The 16,788-nt window shown below is 40.4% G+C and overlaps 4 protein-coding genes across 7 annotated transcripts in view; 3 read left to right on the forward strand and 1 right to left on the reverse strand.

The window, feature by feature from the left end:
• LOC143181118 (semaphorin-1A) overlaps nt 1-936 on the forward strand; it is a 260,427-nt gene extending 259,491 nt beyond the window's left edge. For both annotated transcript variants that reach the window (XM_076381357.1, XM_076381358.1), the window contains one exon: nt 588-936. In XM_076381357.1, the coding sequence (XP_076237472.1) occupies nt 588-904 (317 nt within the window). In that variant the 3' untranslated portion in view covers nt 905-936. The remainder of the gene's footprint in view (nt 1-587) is intronic.
• A 137-nt stretch (nt 937-1,073) lies between these two features.
• Nucleotides 1,074-1,670, forward strand: LOC143181119 (uncharacterized). The gene has a single exon (XM_076381359.1). It carries the CDS (start codon nt 1,079-1,081, stop codon nt 1,655-1,657), a length of 579 nt encoding a protein of 192 aa, XP_076237474.1. The 5' UTR covers nt 1,074-1,078; the 3' UTR covers nt 1,658-1,670.
• Nucleotides 1,671-11,314: 9,644 nt separating this feature from the next.
• On the reverse strand, nt 11,315-14,560 carry LOC143181122 (sorting nexin-24). Its single transcript, XM_076381363.1, has 3 exons — nt 14,390-14,560; nt 12,258-12,451; nt 11,315-11,858 (listed from the first exon to the last, which is right to left on the reverse strand). The coding sequence occupies exons 1-3, from the start codon at nt 14,540-14,542 to the stop codon at nt 11,699-11,701; spliced, it is 507 nt and encodes a 168-aa protein (XP_076237478.1). The 5' UTR covers nt 14,543-14,560; the 3' UTR covers nt 11,315-11,698.
• A 13-nt stretch (nt 14,561-14,573) lies between these two features.
• Nucleotides 14,574-16,403, forward strand: Fdx1 (Adrenodoxin-like protein 1, mitochondrial Ferredoxin 1). Of its 3 annotated transcripts, none has more exons than XM_076381360.1 (5): nt 14,574-14,788; nt 15,419-15,512; nt 15,626-15,677; nt 15,863-16,110; nt 16,192-16,403. In XM_076381360.1, the coding sequence occupies exons 1-5, from the start codon at nt 14,720-14,722 to the stop codon at nt 16,293-16,295; spliced, it is 567 nt and encodes a 188-aa protein (XP_076237475.1). In that variant the 5' UTR covers nt 14,574-14,719; the 3' UTR covers nt 16,296-16,403. The 3 variants fall into 3 exon arrangements, with proteins under 3 accessions (XP_076237475.1, XP_076237476.1, XP_076237477.1); XM_076381361.1 differs by lacking the exon at nt 14,574-14,788 and adding an exon at nt 14,907-15,136; XM_076381362.1 differs by lacking the exon at nt 14,574-14,788 and having other exon boundaries at nt 15,314-15,512.
• The last annotated feature ends 385 nt before the right edge of the window (nt 16,404-16,788 follow it).

The raw sequence follows: 16,788 nt of genomic DNA on the forward strand, positions 1-16,788 counted from the left end.
TTTTCCTGCCTGCTTTTTACGAGATATTAAAACCTTTCTAAAGACGGAATTTTCGTCAAGATTTATACTCGCGACAGTTTCTGCTTTCAACGAAAGATAATGTCTGGTTTGGTGGTCTGTTGGACCGTGCAATTATGTCGTAGATATAATTGAAACGAAAAGAACAGGATTGGTCTTCTGATTACAAGGTATAGTTAAATTCACCATTTATATTTTATACATAATTAAAAGTTTCAGGTGGATTGACGATGGACTTAAATACACTAATTTATCAATCTCAAATGGTGGATATTCAGAAGTAGTTAAAAACAAATCTACATGAACTTCTTTCACAATTTTCTTGCACATATCAAAATGAAGAATATCAACCTTCCTACCAGCAAATATCGAATAATCTCCACCAAGTTTATTAATTAGAATCCTCTAGAAAGCACCAATTTGGTCCAAAACACCGCCAAAATGAACATGATCCTTCGTTCAATAAGCCTTTCGTGCCCAGTCCAGACGAACTACTATCCCCACAGACCTCCCCACCCACTAAACCCCCGAAATCCTGGCATCTCGTTCTGACTCGGTTTTCGTTGCAGACGTGATCGCGACGCCGGTGGTCTACTCCGCCCAGACTCTGACGGGCGCTCTGATAGGGACCTGCTTCTTCTCCCTGGTGGCCGGTTTCGCTTCCGGTTTCTGGTTCTCTCAGAGGCTACGCGGCGCCCCGTATCCAGAGCCGTCGGAGCAGCGTCAGCAGTTGAACAGACTGACCGAGAGCTCCGAGTCGCCTGGGTTCAACAACAAGTCGATAAACCTGGTGCTGAACGTCCCGCCGAAGAACCCGAATGGGAAGAATGCGAACTCCTCGGCGGAGAACAAGCCGGTGCAGAAGGTGAAGAAGACGTACATATGATATAGAAGACGACACAGGGCCGTCTGAGGCTTGCCGCAGGACCCGACGGGTTCCGGCTCTTCTTCCTCCTCCTCCTCCGATCTCGCGGAATCGGACGGTCGTAACGACGACGACGACGAGGACGCCGCCACTGTCACCGACAACGACGACGAGAACCAGTTGTCGGAGCTGAACATGGTCGACCAGTCGCTGGAGCACGACGAGGACGCCTACGAGACCGTGGCCAGCGACGAGAGATCGATGGAGTTCATCGTTGCTTCCAGGGAGACGCCTTACGACTCGCGATCGGTGTCGAAGATCGTCGATTACAGGCGGAGATACGAGGACTTCCACGGGCTGGAGTACACCGAGACGGCGCTAACGGAGCCGATGAACGGGTTCCACGAGTACAGCAGCAGCAGCGCGAACAGCCTCGACGATCTCTGTCGCGGGCACCAGAGGATGCTAGCCGATTACAATCGGGCAGACACCACGAACACGCGGGATCACTACATGGTGCCCACCCGAGACCCTAGGGAGCTGAACGAGAGGATCCTGTCGTTGTTCAACCCCCAGTTCCTGCCGAACTTCAACGACATGATCATGTACGTGGCGAGCCAGTGCGACGCGAGGAGAAGCCCCCCGCCTAGATCACGGTCGATGGCTGACGGGGCTGATCGACTGTTCAGGAGCTCCAGCTATCGGAAGAAGCGTGTCGGCGCGAGCTCGATGTTCTTCCGACGTGGATTGACGTACGAAGCGGCGCGCAAGTGACACCGAGCGTTCTCCCTTGGATTGGAGCTAAGGATTCACCGGTGAATCGATCCACCGGGACGACCTAGAAAGCCATCTCCGAGCTAGAAGACGCGCGACGAGGGGAAGACTCGATCCCCGCGTCACCCGGATGGAGCGTTGCCCCGCGATGACTGCCAAAACGTTCCCTCCCCTGTGCTATTACGATCGTCTTTCGAGATGGGGTGCTTCCGTGTTTCGGAATTCCGTGACAGAATTGAAGAGTGGTCGGCGTTCTTCGGAAGTCTCCTGTGTGGTGTTCAGCAAGGAGCGCAGAAGCCTCGAGCGCTGTTTCGGAGCGGAGGATGGACCCGAGGAACGCGTGCTTCCGGTGTCGCGTGTGTCGTGTCGTCTAAAACGTGCCGCGGACAGAAAGACGCGAATTATTTTTTTAATATCTGCTACGCTTCGCGAAGCAAGCTCTCTACGATGTCCTTTGCGCGGCGACTCGCGCATGGGGACGCTCGAGGACTCTCCGGGCTAATTTTAAGGCGCCAGAATTCGATCTTCGAGTTCTTCCTTTCCGTGTTTCTCACCAGTACGGCAATCGAGGGATATAGGGAATGAAGGGACTGATATATATTATATATACACGCTCATGCATATATATGTATACACGCAAGAGAGACACACAAAAGAGGCGAGCAACAACGACGGGACAAAGGATCGATTCGTAGCTGTGTAGTGTGATACGATCAGAGAAGACTGTGTTCGTAGCAGTGGCCTGCTTAGGTGCATAGAACCGCGGTGATTTAAGGACGAAGACGGGAGCGTCCTGACTCCGAGGGCCGTTTCTCAAACTATGCTTCCCGGCAAATAAGAACTTTGCGCGTCAGGGGAATTAATTCCGAGCTGCTGAGCCGCTTACATACAGCAATCGAGTACTGGGGTCGCCTTTGGGGGCGAAGGTCAGCTCGAAGCTGTACCTTGGGAACGTTTAGAGAGGATTTTCCGGGCGTCATTTGGGGGCCAGAGTTTGAGGAACGTGAACTCGCGGAAGGACGCTTCGAGCGTTCGCGCTAGACGAGGCGTGCCTTCAGTATATTAATTGTTGGCAAATTTCTGATCTATAAAACAAGGAGAAAATGGGAAAATGCGGCCGGTATAAATTCGGGCAAGTGCCTCATTTATGTTTCGTTTAAACGTTATTTCGATAGGGACAGAGAAGACAGAGAATGGGTTGAGAGAAAGAGAGAGAGAGAGACTTAAGTAAGACTTATTCCAAGTATTGTTGTGCACTTATTGCCGTGCTGTGAGTATTGGTAAATAGCAAGGGAGAAAGGGGAAGAGAGAGAATTGTGATGTTGAAGCACGTACGGTTATTTAGTAAGGAAACGTTTAACGTTGTGGTGTCTTCGAGGAGTATGTATTTTTGGCTGGAACGTGTTAAATCGATGTATAACTGTTCGGCGGTGTTCCGGGGCGAGATGTAGAGGTTTTCTTTTTTAATCGTAAACGAACGTTGCGGATGAGTCGCACGACTGCGATTATCTGACGAAGAAATAATGTACGTTCATGTTTGAAGATAGGAAAATTAACGCGTGAGTATTTGTTGATAGTGAATGAAAATGAATTTTATTGTTTCGTCTGTTCCCACGCTGCTTGCCATGCTCGTAGGACGGATTCGGCTATTAGAAGAATGAATTACGTTGGCGTGTTTAATTAGACGAGACAGTCCCGCGGCAAAGCTTTGATAAATGCATTCGCGCGATTCATTACGCAGGATATTCTCCTTTAAGAGCTCGCAGCTGCTATACGGCGCCTTAGCGAGAAAATTGACAGCGTGCACGGGGAGCTCTCTGCGACAAAGTATCCTCGAAGAAGGGGTAGCCCGGTCGAAAGGGAATGTAACAAGAGGAGAAGGAGTCTTAGGCGTGTTTGGCGAAGTGGATGCCTTTGACAATGGCGTAAATCGGTCTCACTATCGTATAATAGCGAACCCAGCGCGACGTTGTATCTCCTTCGCAGCTTAACCGCGGAATAGAGTGCCTGCAAGAAGCAGCGACTAACGTTTGTCCTAGATACATCGGTGAAGATGGAAAGAGAACAAAGGAAGCGGAATGTAGATCAAGTGGCGCGACCGTGATATCGTTGGAGCCGCGTCACTCGATTTTCCAGAACCGACGTAATCGATGTAACATGTAAATACGTTAATGTTAAGACACAGAGATGTCCGGTTATGGTTACGTTTAATGCGCGAGGAAAACTATTCATACAGAAATAAACTCTGCCATAGAAGTTAATAGAAAAGGAGAACGATGGAGGTACGTCAAGAGACGATAAAACGAACTGGGGTAAAACCCTGGACCTGTCAGTAGCCATAACCAGAGGTCTGTATATTTAGAGACAAGTGTCTGACAAATATAGCTTCGATCAAGATATTTAAGACAAGATGAAATTCAATGGAAAATGTCTTTCGTTCTTTTTATTACTGGTCTCTTTTCATCGAGTCTCCCATTCAGGACAGACGTGTCCTGTCGCTGGTCAACCAACACTGCCGCGACTATTCTAACGTGCTTCTAAACGAAGAACAGTAAGGTGAATTTAGAAAAACCACACGAGCCTATCGATTTTCACTTATTGTCATTGAGCGTTGGCAGGGGAGGAAATAGAGACGAGAATAGGGGAACTGATTTGGGATTGCGATAGAGAGGGACTGTGAGAGCGTACGCGTTTGATGGCCACTGAAGGAGGCACGGTCTGAAGAGTGTGAGAACAGGACGCGTAGGGAGACAGTTTCTGGGAAATTGCGTGCTGGAAGAGGGAAGAAAAAGTCACGTGTAAATAAGTAGAAGTTGTTTTTTATCGTTGAGAATCATTTAAATGAGATCGAGAATTCATTCGTTACGCTACTCGTCACGCGGACAGCAGTGGCACGCATTAATGTCCGTGTGTGTACGCATACACGTAATTGAACGTGCGTATGCGTACGCATACATGTTGCATTCACATTATTGCATATACATATTTGCATACTACACATAATAACATATACAAAAGTACGTATACATATATACATAACATATATTTTTTTTTTAATCCGCGTAGAGGTAAATATATTACGAGAGAGAGAGGGAGAGAGCAAGAACGAATGGATGTGTGGCTGAGTACGAGTGAAAGAAAACGGAGAGAGTGAAAGCGTTAAATAAGAGAGGCAGCTAATTACACTTTTTCGGCGGTCTTTGTGAAAGTCCGCGATCTTTTTTAATTAAAAATTCCGCCGCCGTCTCGCGTTACATCTGGGTTCCCTGACACTAACTTCCGTGTAGGAAACGGCGCATATTTTACAAATACGATGTTTATATATATATATATTATACAAAAAGAGCATCTAACTTAGGTACCTTGTGTCAAGATGATGAAGAAAATTATACAAATATAAATATATATATATATATGAATATATGAATATAAATATTATTGGCGAATTGTTATACGCTACGATATTTCTAAATTAGACGATGAACCGAGGATGCGTATGAATGTACATGTATGTATACAAAGCGTTTTATTTAGACTATTGTGATTAATTATATCGATAAGGACACTGTACATAGTACTCCGTTTAAAACTGACTTCGTCGACATTACAGTCTAGGACGTAAAAATCTATTCTGTAGAGGGAAAGGGAACGATGGGATTTTTTCGAATCATTACTTTGTCATTTTTCATGAGAAACACACAGTGCACGCCATTTTTATATAGATTCAGTTTTGAATTGAAACACATTAAGATTAAGGCTCTCTTTCTTCGCAAAACAGGGACGCTACTTTATTCGAGGGAATGCGACGAATTCGTGTGACGTGCAGAAGAATATTATCGGGCGTGGGGTATGCGCGATAAATCGAGTCGAGTTCTAACTTTATACAAATCGATTCGGTAAAAATCAAATGGGCCTCCGTACGAAAATTGGCTGAAATACTTATACGAGGTGTCTCAGAAGAAATCGATATTCTGAAAGGTTATTCTAAAAAAAAAAGGTTTAGATGATATGTGTCCTGGTATAAAAATATTCCAAGAGAAAAACACTTCATAACTCGTCAGAGTCTGTAATAAGTTATTAAAAGTATATATCTTTATCTCATACAGAAAACAGTGTCCCATAAATAAGACACGTACATAGAATAACTGATACCGTAACGTTCCGCGATATCGATCTTTCTTCCTGAAACATCCCGCGTAATATATGTATAGCATTTGACAATACTGAGTTTAGAAACGATAAGTTCTATTAGATTTATATTCACGGGGAACCGATCGATCATCTGCATCACGAAAAAGCACCGTCTTGTATTTCAGGTAGCGACACTAAACATCAACCATCAACTTTTATATCAATACTTTCCTAAAAGCTGTGCCATTGGCGTCTCAGCGGCCGCAGATCCCCCGGCATACAAAAGCAAAACGCAGAAGCCCTAAATTCGTGAGTGCTCCTATCATATAAGCACGGCGACCACGAATGGCCGTGCACAATTCCAGACCCAAAACAAATCCGTTTTATTGCCAGCAGCGACTACATCGAGGACGCTACTCGAATGTAGAAAGGCAGCGAGGAGATTTTAAAGAGATGCTCCGGGGTGGCTCGCGCAACTGCTGAAGTATTCAAACGATCGGAGTAAATTGGAAGTATTCGAATTATTCTGGCCGGCAGAGGAGGGTCTCGAGCCTTGGGGGAGCACTCAGACGGTGCGCGATTTGAAAGTCGAATCAACGCGTTCGATTGAACGACACGGCAATGCTCGCGCATACCCGGACGGGACACGCGTCACGCGCTAGCTCTAGAGACTATAAACGTAATAACGATCGCATTAATTAGGTAAAGTAAATGCAACATTCCATTAAGGGCCTGGGCTGCCAACCGCTTAGCAAGTAGGTGGAACACTCGCGGCAATTGATCGACACGTTTCCACTGACGCGCCTATCGAACTGACTCGCTTCGCTTAATGAGATGTCGAGACAACGATAACTATTGTTATCGAGGGCATCGTGGAACCGCGAGCAACCGCGAAGCTAGGTTGCGAAACCGCGCAAGTCCTGTGACTACGTTTTTTCCATGTAAGCGAGTTTCATTTTCGAACGATTGTACATGGCTTTTGGAAGTCCTTCGGTTCTTTCGAGGCAACGAGAGTAGCGACCTTTTCTTTTTTTACAATCATGTAACGATCCAGTAAAGATTTAAATAAAGATAATGAGAAAAGAACGTAGCTGAGGGTGGCAAGTATTTTTTTATCTCGAATCCCAGCGAAGGTTTCTCGACCTCTGATTTTGGCTTGGAATACAGATTGCCTTGGCGTGAGAAAGGACGTTTTATCGATGAACATAAATTGCATTACACGAAAACGAGGACTTGTCATGTTTCGTAGCTGAGGGTTTCGATCGTAATTCATGGGATAAATAATAATGCGCGCGATAAGGGGAGCAATTACGTTGAAATTGCCGCATGATTGCGACAGTTAATCACTCTGTCATTCATTTACAAAGTCTGAAGTGTGTCTTCTGTACGATTGTCGACGTCTGTTGTAATTAGTCACTGCGGCACTATGGTCGTTGATAACGGGAACCTGTTAATACTTTTAACGGAGATAATGGTCATTTGTTCGCGCGTTATCATTTACGAGTGGTTAAAAGCGGAATAGCTGAACTTTCAATCGTTTATCAAAGCAGAAGCACGATCGAGGTCGTACGAGGCCGCTTCCGTCACGTTGCTGAAACACAGTAAACAATTAACGCTATTGACAGGGCACGTCATACGTGCGTAGACTTTGATTCGCGATATGAATGGCAAAAATGTTATACTATGACCGAGGCATCCGTGCTAGGGGCAAACTGCATCACATTTATATATACATAGCTCGCAGATAGATTCGCAATTAGTCATAGTGTCAGAGATCAGGTTCGGGAAACGGAGCGATCTTGTGTCAAACGTTCGTGTGGACTTTCAGCTTAATTGCTTTTCTATAATTACGATCGCTATAGCTCTTTCATACGTTTTTAATTACCAATATGTATACTTCAATTTAATTTACAATTTCAAATTAGAATTTGATACTCTTCCTTAAGAATAACAGAAAAAATTCTAAATGAATTCTTTTTTATTAATATAAATATTACGACAGATTTATATTCGGACGTAAAGAGATTAATAGAAGCAAATTCAATGTTTCTATCATTCTAGCCAAAAAGCAAATAGGACTGTCTTTCAATTAGTCGTACGAGGAAACTTATGAGACCGTCAAAACTAATTAAAAAGTTTACTGGAGGATGGTTATTCAGATGCTAAAAGAGGTCCCCAAATTTGAAGGTGCTCGTGTGTTTATGAACCTCATAATTCAGTAATGAACATCAGTGAAATGACGGATGGCAGTCCAGGTGCACATGTTTGCTGTGCCAATGCAATGCGTTTTCTGTACATAGTATCGTAGTCCTAATTAACATTAGATAGAATGTAGCTGGGATCGTGTTGACGTAGGCAAATGGCATACACGTAGAAATAATCGATAAAAGCACACGAAACGAGTCATCCCAACCGCGTCGTTCTCAAGCCATGCAACGTAATAATTGTCATCGTTCTCTGTGCGTCTTGCTGCTATTGTGATTCTCATTGACACGTTCGCTACCATACTACCAATACAAACTTATCAATTTCTAATCAAGAATCAGCTAAAGAAATTCTCTTATTAATTGCGTTCTAGGCGAAGCAAAAGAAAAAAGTTACAGTCAGAGAGCAGAAAAGATTCAAATTTACATTCCTTCTGTATTCCTTGCGTCAGAGTTTTATGTTACCAAAATTTGCATAGTTAACGTGTCAAGACCAAGTACGTGCGCAAACGGAGTACGTGTGTCGCAACCATGACAATGACCTGCGTCTAACCCTTTATTTGGTAGACTCATAAGCGTAATATGATAACAACAAGAATACCATTACCATGCAGGAAGCACTGGTCCTCATTAGATTACCGCAGTTAAACCTCTAGGCACAGTGGTACCTATCTAATAAGAACGACCATGTGTTGGCGAAGCAGTAGGTCAGGTTCCATCTAATACTATAGTTCCCTGGCTAATGGCTGTAGCAATTCAAGTCAGCTAATTCATTACAAACGGTGTCAGTTGTTTGATAGCATCTTTACCGAATAAAGGGTTGACATTGTACTTTATCCACGCGCATATTTGTATGCGCGTTCGAAGGCATACAGAATTTTTTGTTTTGTACAGTAATACTCATTGTTTTTTTGGAGGTGAAATGATAACATTAACGCCGAAGCTTTTTTCAAAGCTTAAACACCTACGGTATAAAATAGATAAGGAAGGGAGGATAATATCTACACCGCTACCTTGACATTATTACGTATAGTATTATTTTGCTACTACTACTTGTGCTATTAATTTCGCTATGTTCGATCGAGCAACGCAGTGATTCTTCTTTTGCAACGCATTACCTTTTCATCGATGCGCTGACCCATACTGTCCGCGTCTTACGACGACCAACTGCTCCGTTTACTCTAAGTTACGCAAGACTTGTACGATAATAAGTAATTAACTAGGTGTTAGAGGTATCATTGGTACTGGTACGAGACAAGAGAATCACCACTCCAAAGTCGTATGAGATTAACCATCGTTGAAATAGATATACGATTTTCGGTTAGATATAATGTTGATTAGACTCTCTTTGGTTCAGTTTCAAGTTGAATGACCGACAGAGACAATTGTATGCATTTGTTACTGATTAGATTTCTTAGTGTCTCCTCAATTCTTGGCTTTCTGATGAATTTTGAAATCTCCTACACTAGAAAATCCTTCAAAACTATTTATTAACAGATGGATAAGAGAAATTAAATTTGTATATTTGTTATTTCACGTTTGAAAAAAAGAATCTCTAAAACATTAGAGATCTAATGAATTCTTCTTAATGAAATTGAGATTTCAACGTCGAGATGCGCTCTATTTATTTTAAAAAATCAATTTTGGGAGATTAAAACCTTCCATTAGCAAAATTCAACAGGAAAGCTCGGAAACGAGGCGACTAGGTCGAACGACACCGAACAGGACAAATATTCACAGAAAACTGCCAAATACGGGCAATAATGAGCATCTAAATTCTAATATCCTTTTACACTAAGAATTTTGTATTCAAACAGCTGGCAAAGGCAAAACCGTAGTAAGGCGTGAAACACCTGTCTCCTACTCGTTCGCTTAATACGCAAAATGCGCCACGATCACGTACAAATGAGACAACAAAGAGAAGTTTAGCATCTGAACGGACAACAGATTCGAACAATAGTTTCATCCGAGGCAGGAAGTGGCTAGAACCTAAAAAAAACAAATCGTCTTCTTATACTTCGCACAAGACTGAGGAGCTTGTATATAATATATACATTTAAACGCAGTACATTTGATATGAACGAAGAGTTACGGATTTATCGGGAGGTTCAGTTTATAACCCGCGACCCATTTAGTGTAACTGTATCGACAGGAAGAAGGCAGAAAATCAAGGATGATGAGCGAGGATTGTAAGTTGTACATATACGAATTGTCAAGGTCCTACCGCGATATACATATACATAATATGTTACTACCGTTATCACGGCGTCTCCGTTGCGCGATTGTTCGCGAGGAGTCGCGAAAAAGCTCGCGGAACGATCGTGCATCATTCGATCTGTGAAACGTACCACGTGTCCGCGATAAAAAACAGAGTGTTTCCTATTTTTCAGCAGCCCCCACATTGAAACGAGGACTACGCGTTGAGTGCAATATTTAACACACCCGATCCAGTGGACCAAACGATTCACCGTCTCCCTTTACACCTTTGCCCCCTTAGCGTTCGGTACATCTTGTTAACACGTTCACAATCCTGGCCTATAATCGCGTCAGGACCTTTTGCTGCATAAAATAATCAACACTTTTTCGTTGATGCATTTTTAGAGATTGAAGAACTGCAGAGTAGTACAAATATTGTTTAATTTTATGAGAGTAGCTTCTCAGGAAGCAAGCTATTATAGGAACTTATGATTTTTTGGAATTGACAGATGAGTCGCTACTTAAAGACTAGGATTGTGAACGTTTTAAGGTAATAGAAAATCAGTGAGTCCAATTGAAACATGAGTCAGATTAATCATTATGGCTATAATTAACGAGCGTCGTTAGGTGAATTCCCCCCCCTGGTAAATGAATCATCCGTTGACAGAACCGCCTACCAGCAAAAAGAATGTATCGTTATCCCGAATTCGCGAAGGTGTACCATTATTTTCACGTTATATAACGCCGCGCGTTAGTATTCGACGTACGATCATTACGATACACTGAGCGCAGTTCTTTTTGTCGATGGGTCATAGGGTGTCCGTGATGTCCAACCGAAAACGGTAGTAAAAACGAATAAGAATGCGAATGTACCGCAAGAGATCCGCTTATAAGTTACACATTTACATTTACAATCCAGATATCTATACGATAACGTTAAAATAGAATTAAGATGAATGTCACAAGTAATGTAAACTGAGAATAATGAGATGAAATAAACAAGACGATGATTCAAATAAAACAGGGCTATCTAACTACTACGTTTATCTTCAGTGTCACGATTCTTTTCTTTAAAATCGTCATCAACCAAAGACGAGGAAATGAAATAAGTCAACGATATAAATATAACAAGGCTATATATTTTTTCCTGGTTGGCGACACGATTAACTAGCCGCATACATCTTAATATAATCGTACTTATATAAAATTCCATTGCATTGTGATGCATGTCGGCTCGATTTTTCTTTTCCTTGTAGACTTCATAGAATTCACAATTAGATGGAAAAGAGAGGAGGATGGATAACCATCATTGCATATTCTAGGGACGAAGCATCAGAAATGGAAGCATCTACTTCTTTTATGTATGTACATTCATCGATTTACGCACGCCCATGATTGCATTAACTTTCATGCGAGCACAGTATTTTTCCTGGACATTGTTCAGAAATATTTCCTGTTTATCGCTTTCCATGGAAAGCACGGCTGGCATGAGCAAGATGTAAACTGCTCACTACTGGTATATACCCAAAAGTACTCCATTAATTACGATATCTGGAAGACTAGATGTGGTGCTTGATTGTGCATATGGATCATACTGGAAAGTCAGCACAGGATGATGGGCGAGTGCATTCGAATGTTCATGCTGTACATCCTCTGCGTTCTTGTACGTACTGAAACAAAACAATGCTCAAGATCAAGATCAAGATCAAGATAACTTATCAAGTTTTTTGGAACGTTTAACTTAATAAAAATCAGTTAAAATCCAGGGTATTTAAAGATATCTATCACATTCAACAGTTGCTTATCGTTTCGAGACTATCTAGAATCTAGATTCGCTAGGAATCCACTTAAAGAATTAAGAAAAATTATCTGCTAATGTGCTTAACAAGAAAACAGAATCATCACTTTGAGACGAAAATAGAAAACAGCGTATCAAGTTTCTTGGAACATTAATCGCGGGAAGTTGGCGCAAGATAGTAATAGAGTCATAAGACTGCGTAAAATATCCAGTGGAATTTGCGCTAGATGACTCGATGCAGTCTCATGGATGCAATTGCACAAACGCATACCTTTTATATGACGCGCCGGTTGCTCGACCTTCTATACCGAGAAAATTGAGAACCTGTTGCTTCGTGGCTGAAAGACGCAACATTTTTTGGAGATACAGCTCCAGAGCGACCCTTCTCTGCTCGAGCACCTTTGGCTGGCTATTTCTTACTCTCTTCGGTGGGAACGAAGCGATGTCTGCGTTCTCCTTTTTCAACTGCAATCAAAGAGACCAACATGAATCTCTTTTGAACAGTTTTATTCCAAGCAATTACATTCATTCTGTTCTACAGCGACAGTGTTAGTCTTCTAAAAGCATTTCCTGAGTCTCAATGTTTCTATCTTGCTTTTTCGCTACGTTCTTGATAGTATCTTCTCCAGTTCTGAGAATTATCGTTTCACTTCCGCGTTTGATGCGAGTAAACTATTATCTAAGGAACGTGCACTTTATACTTTAGCAAATGTTCCACTGAAATGAATTTAAGTTCCTGTGAGAGGAACTATATTCTGTTTGGTATCTTGAAAAAGCTAGTAGTTTCATTCTTTAGAAATTGCTCTTTAGAAATACAATTTCTCTCAAAGTGCTACTTACTTTAATTTGAAACATATCCGCAAGTTAACAATCGTATCAAAGGTATGTACACTTAAAACGTTATGGCTATTTAAGGCTAATGAATTTTTCTGATTTCGCGTAGGAGTAACAAGCGACTACACCACAGTTCAGAAGACTTGAAAATACTAACCGCGTATACAGTTTTTTATCACGAGCCGATTGTCAGAGAACACCAACTACGGAAATCGTATATCATTACAGCAATGATGGAATTCGCACACTGGCATGTGACTAATCACACTCTATCGAAAACGTTTCATTATGCAGCAAAAATGAAATTAAACTGCTATGCAATTACAAACAAATCAATATTCGATTATCGCGATATAATATATTTATTATTTAAATATATAATAATAGTACTTAATATTCAATATACGTTATGTCCAAATTAAACTTAAAAAGCAAAATTATTCAATATTGATTATAAATTGAATATTTAAAAATACTTCGGTTTCGTATTTATCATTAAATATTCCCAGTTGCGGTTGCATAAATGCAGATAGATATATTATAATAATACAATAATTTGTGATGTCTACGCTTGTGCATATTTAGTTTTCATTTATAATACATTTTCTGCAGTGAACAGATTTCTGACAGACAACTCTACATATATCGTGACTAACAAGAGTCAGATGATAATGGAGGTAACTTATGATGTAAACAGGTGCGCGTTATCACATAACACACACGTGTGTTACAATGCACCGTAGTACGCACATCTCTACAAATACTAATCTGGATCACGCGCGTTTATTCATGCGAGCTAAACTGAATGGGAAAAGAGACAAGATGAATGACTCTATTTTCCTTTGTCGAATGAGGAAAAAGTATAGAAGAGAATAAATACCTCTGTCTTTTCCTCTCTTATATCGTAACGTAAGATCTGTCGTCAAGGTCCGCCACAACTATACATACACAGTTATTTATATAATTCTTTTCGTACAATTTAACTTTTCGTGTATTAAAGAAATAGTAGCACTACGATACGATATATTTTTAGAGAAATAAAATTCTGTATAAAATACAGCTTGATCAGAATTTAAAACATCGAGAAGCAACATACATCTACTTAAAATAAATAATAACTACTGATTACGATTCTAAAAGAGGCTGAAATTCTAATCTCTCAATATTTCTGTCACTACGCTCCTCTCAGTGCTCCAAACACGTTTACCTTATCATTTATAACCCACTTCACACGATCAGGCTCTGTACAATTCCTACAGAAACTATGCATACATTACATACACATGTATACTTCCAATTCACACATTCACAGCTCCGAATTTGATACTCCAGAAACATTTTCTCGATTCTTGTTAGCAACAAGTCGAGAGGGAGTCATTAACCCACGAATCGACCTCTCGTGGTCTCCTATTCTCTATAAGCTCGACACTTGCGCGAAGTCGTGGGCGTATGGCGAGTGGCAAATGTCGTGCCAAGAAAACTGGCTGCTCAGAATGTTTTTGACAGTCAGAAATAATTGTTACGCAAGGAACGCGTATAGCTTGAATGGATATTTATAAAATAACGTACCGTGCGATGTAGCGCGCTGAACTCGCTGTACCTTTTCTCGATGAAGTATCGGCTGCCACTCTCCGACTCCGATACCTCGATACAGTAAACATAGTAGGACTTGCCGTGTGACACTTCGGCCAAACGGTATCCGCTGATGAAAGCTTGATACATTGCATCGCTGGCAAATTTCTAGGGTCTCGAAACGCGTACGACAAACCGATACGACGACGCCACTGTTCAACTGCACCAAAAAACGCGATGCATCAGTCGCTCCGCTTTCGACGCATGAGAGCGTATGTCAGGTTGCTCGCTGATGCATGTGTTCGTTCGTGTCAAGTGCATCGTTGAATGCACTACTACGCTGGAGAGTACGCGAAAAGTATTGCCAACTGTTTAGGTGCACCTTGCACTACTGATGTACGCGTTTCTTTATGCTTCCGCATTTTCATGTTTTATACGTGTACTATCTTGTGAATGTAGCTTTAGGATTAGGAGACCCTGATGTTTTTGCTATGGTATTGTTGAAGATTGTGACTAGAGTAGTATATCAGTGAAATAGTTTCAGTTTGAGAGGAAAATCGGAAGATTTGTTTATTGATTCGATAACTGTTGTCGAAAGGTTGACGAAACTATTGGGAATTACAAATATGTAAATTATAGTTTGATTATAAGTAGAAGGATTTTGTGTTTTCCCGCGCGAATGAAGATAGAGCTGCATGGTGTCCCATGGGTGCCAATGATCAAATAATTACTAGAAATTCAGAGGTAAAAGGAATATGGAAATTAATTATGTCGATCTATTAATTAATTTTATTTGCAAATACTTGATTATTCTTACAAAACGAACCCTATTATGTAGAATAATAATTGTTCTTAAAATACGAAAGCAATATAGAAAATTTTTAATTTATTGAGTTTCTAAACTTGAGTTTCTATGTATAGTGGCCTAAAAATTAGAGTTCGCGTGACAATGTGTATGATATCGTTGTAATATCCCAAGAAAACCTGGGAATTAAAATAACAATAAAAATGACATTTATTTTGAAGCCTTCGTCATGGAGACATATACTAAAAAGAGCACCTCTGTCAATCAATCATCAATCAATGGCAATACCGAAGTTTGAAATTCATACAACGAGATGTAAATATACCAGTTTTGCGAAACACATATTTGTAGATGTCGCTACGAAGATACAAAGAGAAATTTGAATTTACTAATTTGAACGAATGTTGTTATTGATAAACTTATTTCAGGGTCCCTTCACGGTGAATACGAAATGCAGGACCCTAAGACAGAAGCTGATGTGTAGGTAAAATTGATAGACTCTATAAATAAATATGCATTTTATTAGAATGTTAACTATATTATTAAATTGTAAATAATCGCTTTAACTATGAACAGCTTATAAATTCTTATAATATGAGTCTGTAGATTATGCAAACATAATTTAGAATAATTTTAAATTGTAATATATCATTAATATTTTTTAGTGTAAATGTAACCTTTATTGACAAAACAGGAAAGAGAATACCTGTAAGGGGAAAAGTAGGAGATAATGTATTATACCTAGCTCATAGATATGGTGTTGAAATGGAAGGTGCTTGCGAAGCATCTTTAGCTTGTACCACTTGTCATATATACGTGCATCATGATTATATGGACAAGCTTCCACAGGCTGAAGAAAAGGAAGAAGATCTGTTAGATTTAGCACCTTTTCTAAAAGAGAATTCACGATTAGGTATCCAGAAATAAATTAAATATCCTTAGAATTCAATATTACTTTCATGAGCTGTTGAAACATAATTTCTTATTGTTTTAGGTTGTCAAATTATATTAACGAAGAAATTAGATGGTATAGAATTGGAATTACCAAAGGCAACAAGAAACTTTTATGTAGATGGTCACACACCAACTCCCCACTAACATATATTTTGCCTTCTAATTAAGATAATCTGTATATATTTTGTCTATAATTTGCAAAATGCTTGTATTTGATTGTGTATAATGCAAATTAAATGTAACACGTTTTGATATTTCTTAATGACCAGTGATTTAAGAAAACATCACACATTCTGAAAGTATTTTAATGTATTTCATAAACTTTTAGAGCAACAAACTTGGTTTATATGATATTTCATCATGATACAATATATTTATTTCTTATACATTTGGATTATGATACATATCTTTAATTACAATGATACAAGATTTAAACATTTATGATATAATGAATCTGTGAATTAAAATCGTACTCGTTAACCTTGAAGCTTTTACGTCATCAATGAAAATACCCTATCTTGCAAACTGCGATTGAGCGCTGCCACTGATGCATTACACATTTTTTTTCTTTTTTTTTTCAATTACTGGCAGGCACCTTTATGCATTTTTTCCCAGTTTGACAATTTTCACGATAGCT

Source organism: Calliopsis andreniformis, chromosome 6 (genome assembly GCF_051401765.1).
Source record: "Calliopsis andreniformis isolate RMS-2024a chromosome 6, iyCalAndr_principal, whole genome shotgun sequence".
Taxonomy (NCBI): domain Eukaryota; kingdom Metazoa; phylum Arthropoda; class Insecta; order Hymenoptera; family Andrenidae; genus Calliopsis; species Calliopsis andreniformis.